General features: G+C 38.1%; 1 protein-coding gene across 2 annotated transcripts; it reads left to right on the top strand.

The window, feature by feature from the left end:
• The first annotated feature begins 657 nt into the window (after window positions 1-657).
• Window positions 658-19,864, top strand: ptpn11a (protein tyrosine phosphatase non-receptor type 11a). Of its 2 annotated transcripts, none has more exons than XM_084746475.1 (16): window positions 658-1,053; window positions 3,168-3,290; window positions 8,006-8,200; window positions 10,095-10,287; window positions 13,075-13,194; window positions 13,551-13,664; window positions 13,914-14,010; window positions 14,104-14,183; window positions 14,386-14,544; window positions 15,234-15,365; window positions 15,461-15,615; window positions 15,743-15,810; window positions 16,367-16,518; window positions 16,609-16,727; window positions 16,833-16,938; window positions 18,347-19,864. In XM_084746475.1, the coding sequence occupies exons 1-15, from the start codon at window positions 1,040-1,042 to the stop codon at window positions 16,900-16,902; spliced, it is 1,791 nt and encodes a 596-aa protein (XP_084602601.1). In that variant the 5' UTR covers window positions 658-1,039; the 3' UTR covers window positions 16,903-16,938; window positions 18,347-19,864. The 2 variants fall into 2 exon arrangements, with proteins under 2 accessions (XP_084602601.1, XP_084602600.1); XM_084746474.1 differs by having other exon boundaries at window positions 14,104-14,201.
• Window positions 19,865-20,259: the final 395 nt, after the last annotated feature.

Raw genomic sequence — 20,259 nt, 5'->3', positions numbered from 1 at the left:
TGTAAGAATGAAAAGTACTGACAGTATTTTCCATAATGTTTGTAATTCTAATTCTTTTAGTTTAAGGTTACATCATAAAAGATTTTAGGACGTGCACTGGAAAATTCAGTTAGAATTAATGGTAACATGCCAAAGATCTCTATTATTAGAAAATTATCTCACTGATGCAATGCCTTAATCTGTATTTTTTCATTATAAGTAATTTAGCTTTTTATAGTTGATTTATGATTAATTCTGTTTAATCTGTTTTAATGTTTTGTTGTTATTTTTATATCTGTAAATGACTGTAGTGTGTGTTCCTGATGTATTATTGAAGTTTTTTTAAACTTTTATTTCATTTTATTTTATTTATTATTTATTTTTATAGGTTTGACTTAATTGTCTCATAGTTTGTAAATTAAAATGAATACTATAAAGAAAAAAAAACAAAAAGCAACTTTTTGTGAAATGGTTTTGATCACGTGACATGTGCGGTGTCCGCGGTGTTCTGCGGAATGTTTCGGTTTTGACGCTCGCGCGGAAACCAGTCAGTGCAGTGGAGTGGACAGTTCGCGGAACATCGACGAACTCTCCGGAGACCCACCGCATCGCTTACCGCTTGTGCCGCTGTAATCATAAAAATAAGCCGTTAATGAGCATGCGCGAAGTGAAAGTGATAGGACTCTTTAATTTATGTCCCACTGTTTGCCGGACGGGCCGAGCTCTGTGGCTTTATATTAAGGTGGCGAAGCGGCAGCGAAGAACGGCCGCGCGAGGTGTAAAAATCCGCGCACCCTCTATTTTGTCGCATGTTTGGTGACGTCCAATAATCGACTTTGCTTTGAAGTCTCCGGGGTTGAGGCCTAGAGACTTTTTTTTTTCTAACGCACGCTCCTAAAATTGAGTCTCGATGTCTGGATTTCGGTGCCCGTTTTGACCGGGTGTGAACCGATGAAGCACTTTAATTAATCCGCGGTCGAAGCAAAAACGGTCGGAAACGTTAGCGAGCTAATTGTAGCTAAAGCTAACTGCCAGCAGCGAGGAAGTGAGGGACGAAAAAATGACATCTCGGAGGTAAGAGGGGCTGTCTGGAAAACAATGTCTGCTTATTATGTTAGCTGAGCTAGCTAACTTTAACCAAACTCAGCTGTTTGGATGCTGGTAAACAAGCTGAGAGAGTGCCGACGTTTCTGGAAAAATACACTGAGGGTAGTGGAACAGCTAGCTTCATTTAGCATACACCGGCAAGTTAACGTTAGAGCCCAGACACAAGATGTTTAGGTTAACAGTAAACACCGTTAAAACTGTATTAACACTCATATCAAACCTAAGAGTCAGACAGCAGGGTGTGATATACAGTAAAAAGCAGAAGAATCACTATGTGGAGGTACAGAATGACAATATTAGATAGATAATGCACAAACTTAATTTAAGTGAAGATATATTGTAATGGGTTAAACCCCACAAAGCTTCCTCAGTAACATGAAGACGTAGAAAGGGGACATATTTGTACATAGGAAGGAAAACTCAAAGGATTTTACATACATGCGATATAAGGACAGTTATGAACAAAGATGGAGCAAACACAGGAGGATGAATCCAGAAAAGCACAGAGTTGGCACAGGTAACATGTTTTATTTTAAAAAGTAAAGTTCTCCGAAACATAGAAATTGCAACTGTTGTGGTATTGAGGAAAATAGAAATAATAACTGAAACGAATTTATCACAATAAGGAGCTCAGACACATTATTCGGAGGTAGAAAATATGGTGCCAAATTGTGAGCACTTTTCTGAATCGATCATTGGTAAAAATTAACAATCAATTAATTGCTTAATTGTTATTTAAAAAACTCAAGATTGTGCTTGTATCAAAACAACGTTATTTCTTCCTCAATAAAAAAAATATTTCCACAGCGACATATTGCATATTCTTTTAAAGCAGTGGTCCCCAAACTGGGGGGCACAGAAGGCCAGGAGCAAAATAAAGAGTGGAACAAAGTTGAATGAATATGATCCATGTAGTGGAAATAAACAAACAAGTGTTTGCTGATTCTATTCTGCCAACCTTATTTCACCAAAATTTAACTTTTGAATCCTACTTTGAATCAGTTTCATCCTCAGTTGTTGTCAAAGATAAGATAAATATTTTGTTATGGGGTGGCACAAACTTTTTTCAGCTTCTGAAAGGGCGACATGCCAGAAAAAGTTTAGAACCACTGTCTTAAAGCATTATGAAATAAATGAAAAGAAGTAAAGGTCTACAAATAGATGTACATCTACTGTATATCAGATGACAAGATGAGTGCACTTATAAAAATAATATATTTCAGATGTTTATTTGATAGTAGATCAATTAAATTTTACTTGATCAATCACATCCTTAGCATCCCTGGTAGAAAAAAAATAATTGGCTGGTCATTTCTGCTCTATTGGTTGTCTAGCTAATCAATAACTGACTAGACATGGAATCATGACAATATTGCCACATATAACTCGCTTTTGAGATGATGATACATGTTGTCGTGGATACCAGCACATCATTTGGCTGAACAAAAGTGATTTACAGATGTATCATGTGGCTAATAAACTGCTTTTATAGTTGGGACATGTCTACAGCAATAATATTCTAATCTGCATACACAGACACACACACACACACACACACACACACACACACAAGCGCAGTATAAAAGAAGGAAACTAAAAAATACATTTCTAAGCATAAATGATGAAATAATATGTCTGTAAATCTATATATTGTGCAACAACATGACAGGATCACCTACGCATGAAGCAATCAACCACTGCTTTCGAATAGTGGCGAGTCAGAGTTTCTGAAAAAAGGAGTGCAGGGGTTTCCAAACTTGCCGGAATCTGTGTGATTTATTATCAAGTTCATCAGTCATTTTCTTCAGAGGGAGTAGAAAAAATATGTGATATCAACATGTCAGCTGTGGGGACCTGCAGGACAGACCGTTGCAGGAGGATACACTTTAATTAGTCAGAAATAAAAGAATTATTAACAGAGATTTGGTGTCCTTATCAAAGAGATCATCCAAAATATGATTCAACAGATAAAAAGAAGGAGACAATGTGAACAGTTTTGTTGCACTTTTTTCTGTTGTCACATTTTTTTTGAAGATTTGCACTCCACACTGAAGCTAATCATGGTTTTACGTCTCTTTCAGGTGGTTTCACCCCAACATCACAGGTGTGGAGGCTGAAAACCTCCTGCTGACTCGAGGAGTGGATGGGAGCTTTTTAGCCCGACCCAGTAAGAGCAATCCAGGAGACTTTACCCTCTCAGTACGGTGAGTGCTGGAACTTCAAGCCTCCAAATAAACACTTTAGTGCTCAGTACTTCTGTGTGAGAGCGGTGACAGTAAAAATGAAAGAACCACCACTTCAGCAGCAGCTTCTCTGAGAGTGTTAGCTTCACGAGTTCCCTTATTTTTCAAGTATTATAGTTACCTCTACTTTGGTAGGTCTACATCTGTGAAAGACTTGGAATAGAGGCTGTTTTTTCATGCTTTTTTGATTGTTACAAGTCTCAGTTTTGAGTTAATTTATTAGCATTTAGATCGGATAGCTGTGAATGAGTAAAGATTCTAAAATTTGCAGGGTTTTAAAAGTGTGATTTTTGATCTGAACGCAAACAAAAGGCAAACACCATAAACACAAAATCACCACCAGAAGATTAAAACCTGTTATCAGGTCCTAAATTGACTGACAGGCCTTTTTAAAACAGGCAGTAAGTCTAGTCAAAAAGTAAATGTTTTCTCATGCTGTTAAATGTTTGCCTACATCAATCCCACTTGTGAACACTGCAGTAAAAATGGCTGATACAATGTTTTGACAAGCTGAGGGCCAGACAAATTGAATGTTCCGTCCATAACTCAATTATTACTGTACAAACTTAAAGCAACAAGATATAAAGCGTCAGTGGAGTGAGATGTGTAAAGAGCTTTGTGATCCTTTTAATTGAACGTTACAGTAAATACACATACTTTGGTTTTAGGAGACCAGCGAGCTTACATAATGCTGCACCGTTCAATATTTTTATCATAACAGTTGATCAAAAAAAAACATTACTGTGTAATTTGCGAGGGCTCTCTGGCAGTGACAGCTCCACAGTGAATTATCACCCGACGCTGCAGTTCCCCCTCAGAGTGCTTTAGTCTATTTTAGATCGTTTGAGGCTCTCATCAGTTTTGTTTTCAGCAGTAGCAGCAGGAAGCTGTGTGAAAAAGTGAAAAAGGCGCTGATAAATCCACTGTACACTAAACCAAGGAACGAAACAAGCCAACATTGCACGAAGGGCTGAACAATTAATCAAAATTATTTGCAGTTTTACTATAAATACTGCAGTTTTCATATCGTAAACACCATGTTCCTCAGACTTAAGAAAACATATTTGTAGAACTATTTTCATTATATTTAATATCTCTTAATCTGTTAATCATTAATCGATTTGTTATTTGGTTCATAAAAATGCTGAAAATTGTTGATCAGGCCCAAGACGACGTCCTCACATGTCTTGGTTTGTCCACAACTCAAAAGATATTCACATATATATATATATATATATATATATATATATATATATATATATATATATATATATATATATAATTTAAAAAAAATCACATTTAAGAAGCGAAAATCAGAAAACTTGAAAAAAAAAAAAGATCCAAACTGATCGATTTATTTTACAAATATTTGCCAGTTAATTTAATAGTTGACAACTGATTGATTAATCAACAAATCATTGCAGTTCTCCATTGTTTGGTGCAGATTGCTGCGAAAATCAGACCTTTAATGTTTTTAAATGAAAATGAGAACAATGATCTTAAAATGATCATTGAATTGCAATATCAGTAAAAAAAAAAAAAAAAAGTCACGATTAGATCTTTCCTCATAGTTGTTCAGCTGTAGTTGAGCCTGCCTCTGGGAGGCTGGTCCTAACTTTGGTGGATTCTGGACGTGGTCCGTATTTATCGTTCGTGTCAAATCACGGTAAATCAAACACAGTTTTAACAATAATCAAAATTTTAAATGGTAATACTATCCGTCAGCAGTTTTACTGTGGTTTCTTCCAAAACCAGAATCCGTTTCATGCCTGAAACAGACTTAGTGACGAGCTGGAGAACATCTGACAGCTGTGGACACATATTTCACTCAGGGGTTGATGGTGATCAAACCAGAACAAAAAGGGGAGTAAATATTGCTTTTTTGACTCATAATGTTTCTCTGTGTCTGCTCGATGTATGAACTGGTACATTTGATTCGACCGCTTCATGTTACGATATTGATATGATGTGCCAGTTTTCAGTAGGGCTGTCCTGAATGCTTTAAAGCTTCAGTGAAAATTAATCACGATTATTTAAAGCTGCGCCTGCAGGACTGGACAACACAAGCTGTCATAATCTCCTGAAAAATGCAGCTATCTTTAATATACTTTACTGTCCTTTAGGGCTGCAACTAATGATTATTTCCATCATGGATTCATCTGTCAGTTATTTCTTGGTTATTAATATGGTCTATAAAATAGTGAAAAATATTGATCAGTGTTTCGCAAAGTCCAAAGTTACGTACACAAATATCCTGTTTTGTCCATAGCCTGCAGGAGTGTTTCTTTCAGTCTGGATTATGATGCTAATGAATGCCCTCCTCTGTATTATTTGCCTAATATTATAGTTTGCTCTTCATTTGTAAAATATGCTGTGTGCTGTCAGTAGACTTGTCCATGTTGTGATTGGTCGGATGCTGCAAACGCCACCCCATTTACATGAGCGCATTCATGTCAGGATTGGGAAACCCTGGGTTGACCTTAAGGTTGGGCAGTTTGTTAAAATTTTTCAGCCAAACATTGTCAGTCCATCCATCAGCAGTTGGCATCTGTCACCCATTGTCGATGATTCGTCAGTTGATGATGTTTCTGGTTTCATCTTGGACTTTAAAAAACTTTTCATCTCATAAAGGCAGCCTTTTAAGTTTTCAAAGTAAAGATAAATGATTAAATGGAATATAAAGATAAAATAAATGTGCAGAAGGTTTTTATCTAAATCAGATAGAATGAATGTTGGGTTTCAATCTTGTCAGTTGTACGTCTGTGTGCTCCACGTGTTTGGACTTATTTTTCAAATATTGTGACAGGGTTAGTTAATCGAGAAAATAATCAACAGGTAAATCAACAATGAAAATAATTATTAGTTGCAGCCATAAATATCAATAAAGGCCCTTAAACTGACTTCGGCTCCCGTCTGAAGCACTAACTAAGCTGAATGATGGTGGGAAACCGGCGTTATCCAAAGAAGGAAGACCAACTTTTACTAATAAAACGGTTTGTGGTTTTATCTCCAAGCCTGTCGAGTCATAAATTTTTAAGATGAAGTATCATTAACTCTGTTTAGCTGATGTAGCCAGTGTTATTTTTGTAACCGTCTCATATTTTAGCTGTACAGTCTCTCATCTCACACCATATTTACTTCCTATGGAAACAAAACAAAGTCATGCTCCTCTTGTGGAGACGGAGACGTTTCCACTGGGAGACTGGTCCCTGCTGGTTCAAACCAGCACACGTCTGTCTGTCCGTCTCTCCGCCTGTGCTCATTCTGCCAGACTTAACCGTAAGTCATTCAGAGTTACATGCTACTCAGCTTCAGATCTGCCACAAGTTCTCCTTTTTCTATTTTCCGATATAATGGCGGTCACCTACAATGACTCAACACGGTTTACGGCGTCTATCTGCTTGAGAAACGTGGTGTTTTTCCAGCAGTGAATCTCAGTGTCATCGCTCTGCCTTTTGAAACATTTTCACAGCTTTTTCCTTTTTGTCTCTCACCTCCTGCAAATAATAGATATGTCAGTCATGTTGATGTTGGTGGTGCATGTGACTCAGCGTTTAACTGTTTATCACTTTCCTCTTTTTAATCAAAATACATCAGGGTTTGTGCAAAGTTGGGCTGCAACTGACGATTAGTTTCACAGTCGATTAATCATTAAAAAAAACGATTAAAGTCAGGATGTTGTGACAGTTGTTGGGGTCTGTACTTGGGCTGACGGATTTGGAAAAAATAACTAATTGTGATTATTTTGACTGATACTGCAATTTATTGATATTTACAGTATTAAAGGTAATAATTTTTTACATCATTATTCTCATTTTCATTGAAAAACATATTTAAAGTCTGATTTTTGCAGTGATCTGTACCAAACAATGTAGAACTGCAGTGATCTGTTGATTAATCAATTAGTTGTCAGCCATTAAATTACTTGGCAACTATTTTGATGATCAATTAATCAGTTTGAATCTTTTCTTTTTCATGAAAATTGTCTAAATTCTCAGATTTCAGATTCTTAAATGTGAATATTTTCTGGTTTCTTTACTCCTCTTTGACAGAAAACTGAATATCTTTGAGTTGTGGACAAAACAAGGTGTTTGTGGATGTCATGTTGGACTTTGGGAAACACTGATCAACAATTCTCAGCATTTTTTTGGCCCAAACAACAAATTGATTAATCACAAAAATGACTGAGAGGTTAATCAATAATGAAAATAATCATTGTTTGCAGCCCTGCAAAGATGTTTTCTTAAGTGTGTAGAATCTGATGTGTAGGTCAGCACATCTCTGCATCATTTTACAAACAAAATATCATTTGATCAAATATTACACCTCCTGCGATTTGAAATTTCGATAAAATTTCAATGACTTATTCAATCTCCCTCCCAGGATGGAAAGACGTGCAATAGACGTACAAAACAGAACAGAAAAATTTCACAGTAAATACAGAACTGGATGACATGAAGTTTCTCATACATAAAATCATGAAATATATGTAAAGAATGTGGATCCAGGAGGATGTTGAACAGCTTGTCCTACAACAGAGGAACTACAAAATTCACATGGTGGTTTGATTTCTCCTAATTAATTTGAATTCTCTGAAGGAACATGAATGTCCCGTCGCAGTCTGTTCTCGCCTGTGATGGCAACGTTTCTCTGAACACTGGTTCTGTTTTCTGCAGGCGAAATGGAGCCGTCACCCACATTAAGATCCAGAACACAGGAGACTACTACGACCTTTATGGCGGGGAGAAGTTTGCCACTCTGGCGGAGCTGGTGCAGTATTACATGGAGCATCACGGGCAGCTGAAAGAGAAGAACGGAGATGTTATCGAGCTCAAGTATCCACTCAACTGCGCAGATCCCACATCAGAGAGGTGAGCCGTGTATTTTTGGGCTTGAATTTCCATATTTTCTGGGCACTTGAACATATTGTGGGTTACAAATTCTGCAGGTCTGCAACAAGGAGAGAAGTTGATCTCGGCCGAATTGATTCACCAGTGTTTAAGATCCATTTGGATTTTATTAAATCACATCCTTAAGTTACCTTAATATTTTATGCTCCATATTATTAACTAGACTTGCTGTGAAAATGTTCTTTTTCTTGCTAAAAAAAAAAGAGGAAGTGATTGTGTGGTGGTTATTGAGCCAAACTATGTTCCCATAACATTTAAACATGTTTGCTTTTCCACAGATGAAATATGTACAAATTTAACTGCCAGATGTTTGGTAATCTAAGAAAAATATTTACCCTTAAAATACAGACTTATACATTTTATAGCCCCTACAAATTAAATCAGGGTTGTGAAACGTAATATCAGGTCTGTTGAGCTTCAGGAAAAACGAGCTCTCTTCTATGATCCAGATCAGTAAGTGCAAACTTCACAGTCATGATTATTGCTTCTTCCTGTGAAGCTGAAACATTTTTCTTTAATATCTCTGGAGTTTATTTCTGAGAATTCACATTTGGATGTGATTAAGAGTAAAATTCTGTGCATGAGGAAAAAGCGTTGTTTCAATTGTGGTGAGACCGTGGATGAATTAGTTTATTTTTAACCCAAAAATTGTTCAGCTGAGCTAATTTCAGTCCCTATTAATGATTATTGGTCATTTTTAATAAAGTCCAGGTAGTGAAAGGTTGAATTTAACCACTTTATTTATCAAGGCACACATGTAATAATTTTTTAATGTTTTCATGTGATGCATTGAAGTGAACTAACATGTAAAAACCTTGCTCTTTTGACTTAAAATGTGACCAATAAATGATCAAAATTAGAGCTGCAATGATTAATTGATTATTAATTCAACTATTAAATTAATCGCCAACTGTTCTGACAATTGATTAATCATTTTTAGTCATTTTTTAAGGAAAATTCTCTGTTATTTCTTTCTTAAATATGGATATTTTCTGGTTTATTTCCATAATCATTACTGTTGCTTTTAGGGCTGTAACTAACAATTATTTTCATAGTCGATTAATTGATTGATTATTTTCTTGATTGATTAATAGTTGTAGTTGTAGTAGTAGTTTTTGAATGTCAGAAAATGTTGATCACTGTTCCCCAATGTCCAAGATGACGTTGTCAAATGTTTTGTTTCACTCAAAATCCAAACACATTCAGTTTATTGTCACAGAGGATTAAAAAAAATCACGTTTTATAAAGCTGGAATCAGATAATTTAATAATTAATAACCAATGAATCATTGCAGCTTTTGTTGTGCTGCAGCTGTTTCATGAGGATTCGATATAAGATATTAGTGTCTTTTTTTGTATGAAAGCAATAAAACTAAACCTTTTTTAATATTTTACTCAATGTTCGTTTACAGACAAACACTGAATATTAGTGTCTGTCTGAACAACATCCAGTGTCAGCAGAGAGGAGGCTGATGCAACTCACAGCAAAACATTCTTTTAGCTTCATTTTGCCATTAAAACCAGCTGCATATAAAATACAGATGAGTTATTATCTGAAGAACTGATAAACAGAAACTGTGAATTTTCTATTCACTATGAGGCAGTTGTAATATATACACAGTCTCATCTGTACATTCAGTCAGTAAACACAAATGTTGCTTTGTGGTGAATGTAATGTGTTCTGCCACGTTTGTCAACAATAAACATCCTGTGAACGAAGAGAATAATTCTATTAAAGTATTAAGTTTGTCCCATTTGCCATTAGAAACAGGTGTTCGATGATGTGAAATATTTTTCAGTGAGTTCAGTCCAGTCAAGCAGCTGCATTTGATCGTCGTGTATCGTCTTTTTCCCAGATGGTTCCACGGTCACTTGTCGGGCAGAGAGGCTGAGAAGCTGCTGACGGAGAAAGGGAAGAACGGCAGCTTCCTGGTGAGGGAGAGCCAGAGCCACCCGGGAGACTTCGTGCTGTCCGTCCGCACAGGAGACGACAAGACGGACAGCAGTGACAGCAAACCCAAAGTCACTCACGTCATGATCCGCTGCCAGGTAAACACACGCCTCATTACCTCCCTGTTTCCCTGCCTTCACACATCCTCAGAATATTTACTGATTAATACAGGTTGGAGCAGGGCTCCAGATCTAAGCAAAGAAAAATCCTGTATGACGCCTTAATTCCATGCACATTACAGTCTAATAAACCTGGTTATCTTAGCCAGTAGCATTGTTTCAGATTGAATTTTTATAATAAATGAAATAAAAATACACCTGGTTATGTGTATTTACAGTATGTCAGAAGCAACAGCATTAAACTGCTCAATTCTATATGTTATAATATGTGTCATTTGCTGTCATTTAGGATGGAGAAACATTTAGAAAAGATGGTGACTGAGGGAACATTCAGGAAAACGTTTACAGTCACGTGGATGACAGATATGGTTCAGGGCTCCAAACTAATGTTTTTACCACCTTCCTAAAACTCACGCTAACCTCATTACAGACATTTTTTTGTTTAGTGGCCTCGTAAGCACTGGGAGTGTCCAAAATGACAGATAATTGTCTTGATTAACTTTAGGGATGTCACAATACCAGAAATGTAGGAGTCCATACCAATACCAGCTAAGGATAAAATTCAGCCATTATTATTTTTCTTTTGTTCCAGAGGAGCTTTGTGGCAAAAACTGAAGGGGATTTTTATTCTGCCTGACACACTGTCAGAGAAGAATGTCGCCATGTCTGCAAAGTGCAGCGATTTCTGTTGCTGAGCTTTGAATATAAGTTGAACTCAGAGGGCAGCTGTAGTTTAAATTTATTTGCATGGTGAGAGAACACTTAGGTTATATTTTGTAATTTTGATGACAGGATGGGAGCCTGCGAGCCATGTTTACACAACTTTAGCCTGTAGAGTTCAGCCGCCGCAAACATGGTGGAACATAAAGGCATCTCTTTTGAACTGTAAAAAAAATTAGTACCGTCACGCTTTGAAGATTTTGGCATCAACTTAGGAAAAATATCAGTTCTTGTGACATCCATAATCAATCAGTCTGTCACTGTTTGCTAATACTGCTCAGCCTTATTGAAACATTTGTGTGATACAGCCAGATACAAATCCACATGTTTTTACAGATGTTCTCAGGTTAAGGATGGCATGTTGTTTCTTTAGTTTGCAACTGATTTCTTATGTTTTTAAATATTTAAAGGCAGAATGAGAAGGTTTTGTTGGTTGCAGGTAGGGCTGCACAATTAATCGCAATAAAATTGCAAAATGACCAAGTGCAATATCCAAATCACAGAACCAGAACCTAATTGCAAAGAAAATTACAATGCAAAACTGATCATTTCCAATATTCGTATTGCATGTTGCAGTTTCAGTCAAAATAATCGCAGAGTGACTTTTCTACCAGATCGTGAAGCTCTAGTTGGAGTTAAAGTTGACTCCTCCTCCCCAACTCAACGGCTCCTTTTGGATGCGAGCTTACAGTCTGGCACCTGGTTTCCGTCTTCACATCCTGTCTGCTGTTATCACAACAGAAGTTATGTCAGGGCACTTTTCATATTGAGCAGGTCTAGACTGTTCTCTTAATAATAATATTATTTCAGAGACCCGACAATTCCCAGCAAAATAAGAACACAAGCAGACGACTGCAGGGTCTCTGCAGATACAGACGTTAAAATCCTTCTCATTCTGCCTTTAATTTTTAGTCTACAGATTCAGTGTTTTAATGTGCATTTAAATAACAACTTCCTGCACTAATGTGTTTTCTTTTTTTTTGGTTAAAAGATAATCCAAAGCTGGTCTGCACTCAAAACAAAAATAAAGCCTTCTCCTTGACAATGTCAGTGTTTTCAGTTCCTCTGCAATATGAAGCTTAAAATGTTTAAAATGTACAGTACGTTCCAGATTTACTGTGTTCACTAGATTATTTATCCAGAGTGATTGCATATGAATATTATAATCCAGGATTTTAAGAATGTTTTGTTGGTGAACACACACATGACAAAGATGAAAGTCCTGCTGTGACAGCGTAAGGATGACAGGAGAAATCATTACTGATCCCCTTACTCCAAATAATTTCACCCAAAGTCTGACAAAAACGTAGCTTCAGCTACTCATAATGAAACTCCTAAGACTGCTTCGAGGTTCTTCTTTGTGTTTCCACTGTGTTTTACAAAGTGGAACGTTTCAGATCACTGACAGGCGAGTGCAGAGGTTGACAGACAAGAATGAAATGGAATGGAAGTGCGGCTCATATTGATTTTCTTTCATGCTCGCATGTAATGAATTTTAAACGTCAGTATCATTAAATGAATGGAGCGCTCCCACCCACAGTCGGAGGTCGACAGACTGGCACCAGACCAGCTCCACCCCGCTGACCGACGCTCCACAGCCAGCTGTGTCTCTCAGGACAAGCGGCTGCCCTGAAGGAGACCGAACTGTCAGAGCAGCTCACCGTTTGATTTTCTCCTCAATCAGAGGATGAGGAGGTGGTGACGTTAACATTTGTCTGGGATGATCCAATCACAAGAAGACTCAGACAAGTAGTAGATTTTTTTAAGGCAGTAACATGAGACAAAGACGCATCCTATTTTGGTTACTATTTATTGTATTTAGGGCTGCAACTAAAGATTATTTCAGTTGATTAATCCGTCGATTATTTTGATCTATAAAATGTCAGAAAATGGTGAAAAAAGTTCACTCAGATGTCCACATGTTTTGTCCACAGTCCAAAAATATTCGTTTTACAGTGAGAGGGGAGTAAAGAAAACAGAAAATATTCACATTTAAGAGGCTGAAATCGGACTGACCTGATGAACTCATGTGGCTTCTTTTTCTAGCATGACCTGAAGTACGACGTGGGTGGAGGCGAGAAGTTTGACTCCCTCACCGACCTGGTAGAGCACTACAAAAAGAACCCCATGGTGGAAACTCTGGGAACCGTGCTTCAGCTCAAACAGGTAACCTCCTGAGTCAGATATTCTTTTTTTTTCTTTCTTTCTTTTTTTGATTTTTAAGTGTTATCTTTTCCTCAGTTTAGAGGCTGTATTACAGTGAAGTGATGTAATTTTCTGAACTTACCAGACTGTTCTTGCTGTTGTATTATTTGCTTTTATCCACTTAGTCATTAGATCCACATTACTGATGATTATTTATCAAAAAATCTCATTGGTTTAATATCATATCACATTACACTATAACAGTTTCATATAGTCCCTGGATCACGTGTGTGCCACGATGTGTCGCACCTCCACTGTAAGCTGAGGCATCATTTCCTGATCATAATTCCTGTTCTGATTCCCGTTCTCCTCCACAGCCCCTGAACACTACTCGTATTAACGCTGCAGAGATCGAAAGTCGAGTTCGGGAGCTGAGCAAACTAGCGGAGGCCACAGACAAGGTCAAACAGGGCTTCTGGGAAGAATTTGAGGTGAGCGGTTCTGTTTTTGTGTCATTCTGCAGCCCACCTGTGCTTTAAAATATATAATAGAAAAAAAATATGTAAGTATTCTATTATCACTCACCCCTTTTTCTACTCTCTACTTTTTGAGCTGCTGTAACATGAATTTCCCCAGTATGAGATTCATGAAGTTTATCTTATCATATCTCATCTTCGTCATGCATTGTTGGTCAGCAATAACATGTTAAGATTTGTCTCTCCTCTCCTTTTTTCATCCAGACCTTGCAGCAACAAGAGTGCAAGCTGCTCTACAGTCGCAAAGAGGGCCAGAGAGCAGAGAACAAAAACAAGAACAGATACAAGAACATTCTGCCTTGTGAGAAACTCTTTCACTGTAACATTAATGATCAGTTAAATGACGGGATTTAAAAAAGGTGACTGACTGTGATGTTTGTGTTTGCGTTTGCAGTCGACCACACTCGTGTGGTGCTGAATGACAGGGACCCAAATGAGCCAGGCTCTGACTACATCAACGCCAATATCATCATGGTAGTATCTGCTGTCATGGTAAACTCACTTCATCCTCAGGGACACACAAACACACACTCATACACACGCATCATTGATTTTGTACTTGTAGTTGTGTAAGATGTAGACGTGTATTTTCAGTCTGTTTGTGCTCCTGCTGTGTGTGTTTCTGATCATTTTGAGAATTCAGCTGACCGTCATGTCTGTCTCTCCGTGTCTGCAGCCGGAGCTGGACTCTAAGTGCAACAGTGGTAAGCTGAAGAAGTGCTACATCGCCACTCAGGGCTGTCTGCAGAACACCATCAGTGACTTCTGGAGGATGGTTTTTCAGGAGAACTCTCGAGTCATCGTCATGACGACCAAAGAGGTGGAGAGAGGAAAGGTGAGTCAAACAGATAACATGCTAACCTGAGTGTCAGTCCACTGTTTAGCAGCTTTGTGGTGAACTGTTCTTATTCCTGATGTTTCCTTGCTGAGCAGAGTGGGTCAGTGTAAAGTCAATCATTTTTACTATTCAGTTCTGGTCCAGTTTTTTGTTCACATGAAGAGGAGGAAACATGAAGTTTCACAGACTGACAGGTAACCTGTTGATTGAACAGTTTTGATGATCGTCATCCTGCCTCATCAGGACCTACGTGGGAAAATCAAATCCCAGTGACTGACAGAAGTTTACGCAGCACTTTAATGCTTCTGATGTGTTTATTTTAAAACTCACAAAAAGTGACCACGTAGTAGCCTTTTTTAGAAACTTGCTGCATGTCATGAATAATGACTGACAGACAGAAACAGGATGAAATGGACAGGACACCTCACTGACCTGCTGGGGCTCATATGTGTGTTATATCCACACAGAAGCATGTATGTATATATAAACACACATTTCCTTGTTCCTCTCGACTTTCATGTAAGTGACGTACAGTTCTCAGACCAAGTAATCAGACCAAGCACAGAGAAAATTAGTGAAAATAGCCACACTGTACACTTCTGTTACTAGCTGAATTTCATAACTCTTCAATTTATTTACAGTTTATAGTCTTGACTGATGTTTTTAATGTTGTTGTGTCTCAACAGAGTAAGTGTGTGAAGTACTGGCCGGACATGTCGGCTCTGAAGGAATACGGCGCCATGCGAGTTCGCAACGTCAGAGAGACGGCTGCACACGACTACATCTTAAGAGAACTCAAACTGTCCAAAGTCGGGCAGGTAAGTTGTGTGGATATGTACGAATGAACCACATGTATTATAGGAAAATATCATAATGAAACTGTACTGAAGCTCTCCGGTTCACCTGTTTTCAGGGCAACACAGAACGTACAGTTTGGCAGTACCACTTCAGGGCCTGGCCGGACCACGGAGTCCCCACTGACCCCGGCGGTGTGCTCGACTTCTTAGAGGAGGTGAACCTGAAACAGGAGAGCATACTGGATGCTGGACCTATAGCGGTACACTGCAGGTAAACACACACACACACACACACACACACACACAAGTCAAACACAAACGATCCATAAATCCTCTTTAACAGAAACTGTAAATGGAAGAAACATGTCAACTCAGAGACGTTCTCTCCTGTTCTCCAGTGCAGGGATCGGGCGGACAGGAACGTTTATAGTGATCGACATCCTGATAGATGTGATCAGAGAAAAAGGTGAGTCTACATGGTGCACACACAATTTTTTATGTGCATATTCCCTTACCCTTATACCCTTTTTGTGTGCATACATATACACAGGTGCATACAAACAAAAACAAAAAACAAAAGGAGAAAAAAGTATATGTAAAAAAGAAAATTAAACAAATTCCAAATAGATAGGAATTAATTTATTATTGCCATTTATTTTTTATTGTCATTATTCTTATTATCTTTAAGGTTTATGAATTTAACATTAGTTTATAAGGTGCATTAACTTACATTTGACTTTTAAAAGTGTTTTTGGGTAAAAATCTGTATTGATCAGGGTGTAACTAATCACGACTCCTGTTAGTCCTGTGTACAGTCAGTTCTTTGTACTCATGTTCAGTTGAATGTTGGGATTCTGGGACTCTGATTTTCCTTCATATCGTCTGTAATATTTTGCCAGTATGGTTGTGAAATTGGTCTTTAATTGTATTTCTAAAAGTCTTAAATGACCTTGTTAAAAGCTGCAGATGATGTCACCAGTGCTAAAGGATGCTCAGTGTAAAATATTGTTTTCTGGCTGCAGGGGTGGACTGCGACATCGACGTGCCAAAGACCATCCAGATGGTTCGCTCTCAGCGCTCTGGGATGGTGCAGACGGAGGCGCAGTACAGGTTCATCTACATGGCTGTACAGCACTACATAGAAACGTTGCAGAGACGCATCGAGGAGGAACAGGTGTGCTGCACAAAATCTCCCCGTTTCATTTCTGCTTTTGCTTTTTTCCTGCTCCCGTCTCTTAACCCTCGTCTGTTGTCTCCTCTGCAGAAAAGTAAGATTAAAGGGCGCGAGTACACCAACATTAAGTACTCTTTGTCTGACCTGACTGGAGGAGAGCAGAGCCCTTTGCCTCCTTGCACTCCTATTCCTACTCCCACCTGCACAGAGTGAGTAACGCTGTTTGTAAAAAGGCTCCCGCGGGAGGCTGTAGTTTTGTGTCCTTGTGTAAGAGAGCCTCCTCAGTCGTTTCTCATCAAAGTGTGTGTTGGCAGGATGAGGGAGGACAGCTCCAGAGTGTATGAGAACGTGGGCCTGATGCAGCAGCAGAAGAGCTACAGATGAGATTCACCTTTGACCCCAGTGCTCTATCAGTTCCAGGTAAGTTAAATAACACATGAAGAAAAGAAGGTGAAATGTGCCGCGGTGACGGCGGTGCGGTGCGACGACTAATGACCTATTCTCACAAGGGCTGAAATTGAACTTGCATTATGGCCTATTGCAATTTTCAAATCACAGGATATTTGTTCAAGTCATAATGTGTCAATATACTATTTTAAATTATTTTTGTGTGTTGTAAAGATTTCTACACATTTTTTTTGTGAAGGATCTGTTTCAATGAAAATGAAAACAATTATGCAAAAATTCTCATTCCCTCTAATATCGCCAAGCATATTACAATTCCACTATCATTCAAAATAATCACAATTAAATATTTTTTTCAAGATCGTTCAGCTCTAATTTTCACAGTGTGATACTTCAACAATTTTACAAAGAACTGCAGCTTCCTTGATTTATAAAGTTGTCTTTTAAAGTAACAAACATCATTTGTGTAATTCTTGCAACACTTGAGACAAGAGTTACTGACAGAGACACACAGTCAGAGGAATAGTTGACTTTTTGTTTTTCTCTCCAAGCGGACAAATAATCCTCCTCTTCCTCAGCAGAATAGAATCCTTCACAAAGAAAATTATTTTATAAAACAAAGTTAGGATCCACAGAAGTGTCCAAAAACTACATTACACAAAAAGGCCGTCAAATTAATGATCAGTAGAGCTGTATTGATCCAAACCAGCTGAAGGCAGCCTCCTGACTTATCAGCCTTTTCATCTGTAGGAGGCGCACTTTCCCCAGTGAAAGCCTGCTCATATTCTCACAGTTAATGGGGAATAACATAAAAAAATGTACAATTTGTGAACAATTAACATGTTAAAACAATTGTAAAGTATGACATAATGTACGTTTGTGTTTCACTAATTCTGTGTCATACTTATCACTCTGCTGCGTTAATCAATATTTTTTATGTGAGCAAAAGGTCAAATAAGTGTCTAATATGAAAGGAGCTCCACTTAGTAATTAACTTACAGAGAAAAGTTACCTGACAGCAGCATCCCTCAATCCAGAGTGTTGTAACATGGTTAAAGGTCATTTTACAACCCTGTGTTGTTTCCAGACGCAGCAGGCAGCTGTCCAGAAAAATGTGTCTAATGTTCCACTAATAATTTCACTTTTAGGAGCCTGTTATTGGTTCCCTAAAAACTGTCTTAAGAAAATGGTTGCTAAGGACCTTCTAGCAACACATAAGGGAATATTTAAGTAGATCAAAAGGTTTCTCCTCACAAGGAAATCCTTATGGTGATTTTATAATACTCATTTTTTCCAAATGTATCCTGAACTGAAAATTTAAGCCTGAGTCATTTTATGCAGCGAGGCGCTGGAAAATATTTTTAGAATTTACAATAATTAATATCACATTTCCAGTGATTTTTCTTCTTTCTGTTTCCTGCAGGATTTTGATACCTGACAGTTCTTTCGCCAGCCACACCTTTGACGCCTGAGACTTGACCGTAATGACATGGAACAATGGAAAAAAACACACACAAACAAAAACAAAACCATGAGGGAGAGCCCAGACACCAGGGTCCTCCTGTTCTCGCTCATCTTACATGAACATTTGCCCTCTAGTTGAATTCTAAACCACTGTGATCATCAGAAGAGCCTTTGAGAAGCCTAACACGTTACTAAACCACAGTTTTGGTTTAGGCTTTGTAAAGAAAAAACAACAAAAAAAAGAAGAATCTCACCCCAACAAGGGCTGCAAACAGCGAGCACTCTCCTCAGAGGGACAAACCTAGCTAACCTTCGCTCATCTCTCTTTTTTCTATGTTTTTTTTTTTTATTATTATTAACCAAAGGAAGATTATGTAGATTGTTTGTAGATGAAAGTGAGGAGTTTTCTGAAGAAGGCCTGTGCCAAAACCACGAATGAATTTATCCACATTTCTCAGCCAATTAAAAGTCTCTATTCGGCCTGTAAAGCAGTGGGAGACGAGAGACGAGACCTTACATGTGGACGAAAGTTTCCAGTGATTATTGTCTAGTTTTCACTGTGTATTATAGAGTAATGTGTCTGAATGATCATGAAGAACTATTGGCATTGTAGTGTAATAATACCATATTTACTGTTGATTTATAATCCACTTAACATGAATTCCTTTTTTGCGCCTGAACCGCCTCGAAGAGAACTTTAAATTCAGGCTGTTCGGAGTGTGAATTAACTATTTTGTCGGGTTTATTTTTGCTTTTGTTGGGATACACAGTGTCTGTTAGTTAACCATTCCTGAGCTCAAGCCGAATTGCCCTTATTGCTGCACTTTTTATTTCGCAGCATTAACAGTTACAGTCAAGCCTTGATTCACCTGGTGGATTTCTAAAATAATCTAATCTGGGGCTTAGAGAGGAGTTTCTGTGGAGGGAAAGAAGGAGTGGGGGCTCATGTTTGATGATTTTTTTGCCCCCGCCTCCTCCTCTTCCTCCTCCTCCTCCTCCTCCTCCTTCTTCTTCTTCATGCCTGCACTTCTATGTCAAAGTCAGTGTGATGATATATTAAGATTTCAGGGGAGTCTCTTGTGTATCTCAGTTTGCAGGCATCGCCACAGACGCACGGCTGCCAAAAAAAACTTTGTTTTTTAAGTTTTTTTAAAAGTGCATATTACTTTTTTCATTCTTTCTTGTTTTGTTTTGTTTTTTAAAGAAAAATGCCTTTTGTGTACCATTGCCTATTTTGAGCACCACATGTACTTAATTTTAAGAGTCACTGTTTTAAGAAGCAATCACACATCTCTGAGCTTTGGCACTATAGATAGTCATCATTGTTGGTTATAGATCGTCGGCCCCGTGATAGTCAGCTGGATTCAGTAGTTTTAACACTCACATGTACACAAACACACAAACAGGTTGAAATAGGAGACTATTTTCTTGTCTTTATGTTGTTAATCAAACTAAACCATTTAAAGGACAACTTAAATTGTTTTGGGAAGTTGTTGATTCACTTTCTTGCAAAGAAATAAGAAGATTGATACCACTCATGTCTGTAAGCTAAATATGAAGCTACAGGCAGTGGCTGATTAGCTTAGTTGCTTAGCATAGCATGAAGACTGGAAACAGGAGAAAACCGTCAACCTGGCTCTGTCAAAAGGTGATTGCAAGGCTCCACGAAGTCGTGAAAGAAAAATCTGCCTTTTGATGAGAAGATTTATACCACTCATGTTTATGTACGTAATATTAGACTACTGCCAATTAGCTTAGCTTAGCGTAAAGACTGGACACAGGAGGAAACGGCTAGTGAGCAAGGAAGACACTGCTCCCGGCCAAGATGATACCACTGTCATGTCTGTATCCTGAATTTGACCGCAGGAAGTC

This window comes from Lutjanus erythropterus, chromosome 20 (assembly GCF_056507025.1).
Source record: "Lutjanus erythropterus isolate fLutEry1 chromosome 20, fLutEry1.hap2, whole genome shotgun sequence".
Classification (NCBI taxonomy): domain Eukaryota; kingdom Metazoa; phylum Chordata; class Actinopteri; order Lutjaniformes; family Lutjanidae; genus Lutjanus; species Lutjanus erythropterus.
This window is presented reverse-complemented; position numbering and strand designations above follow the sequence as displayed.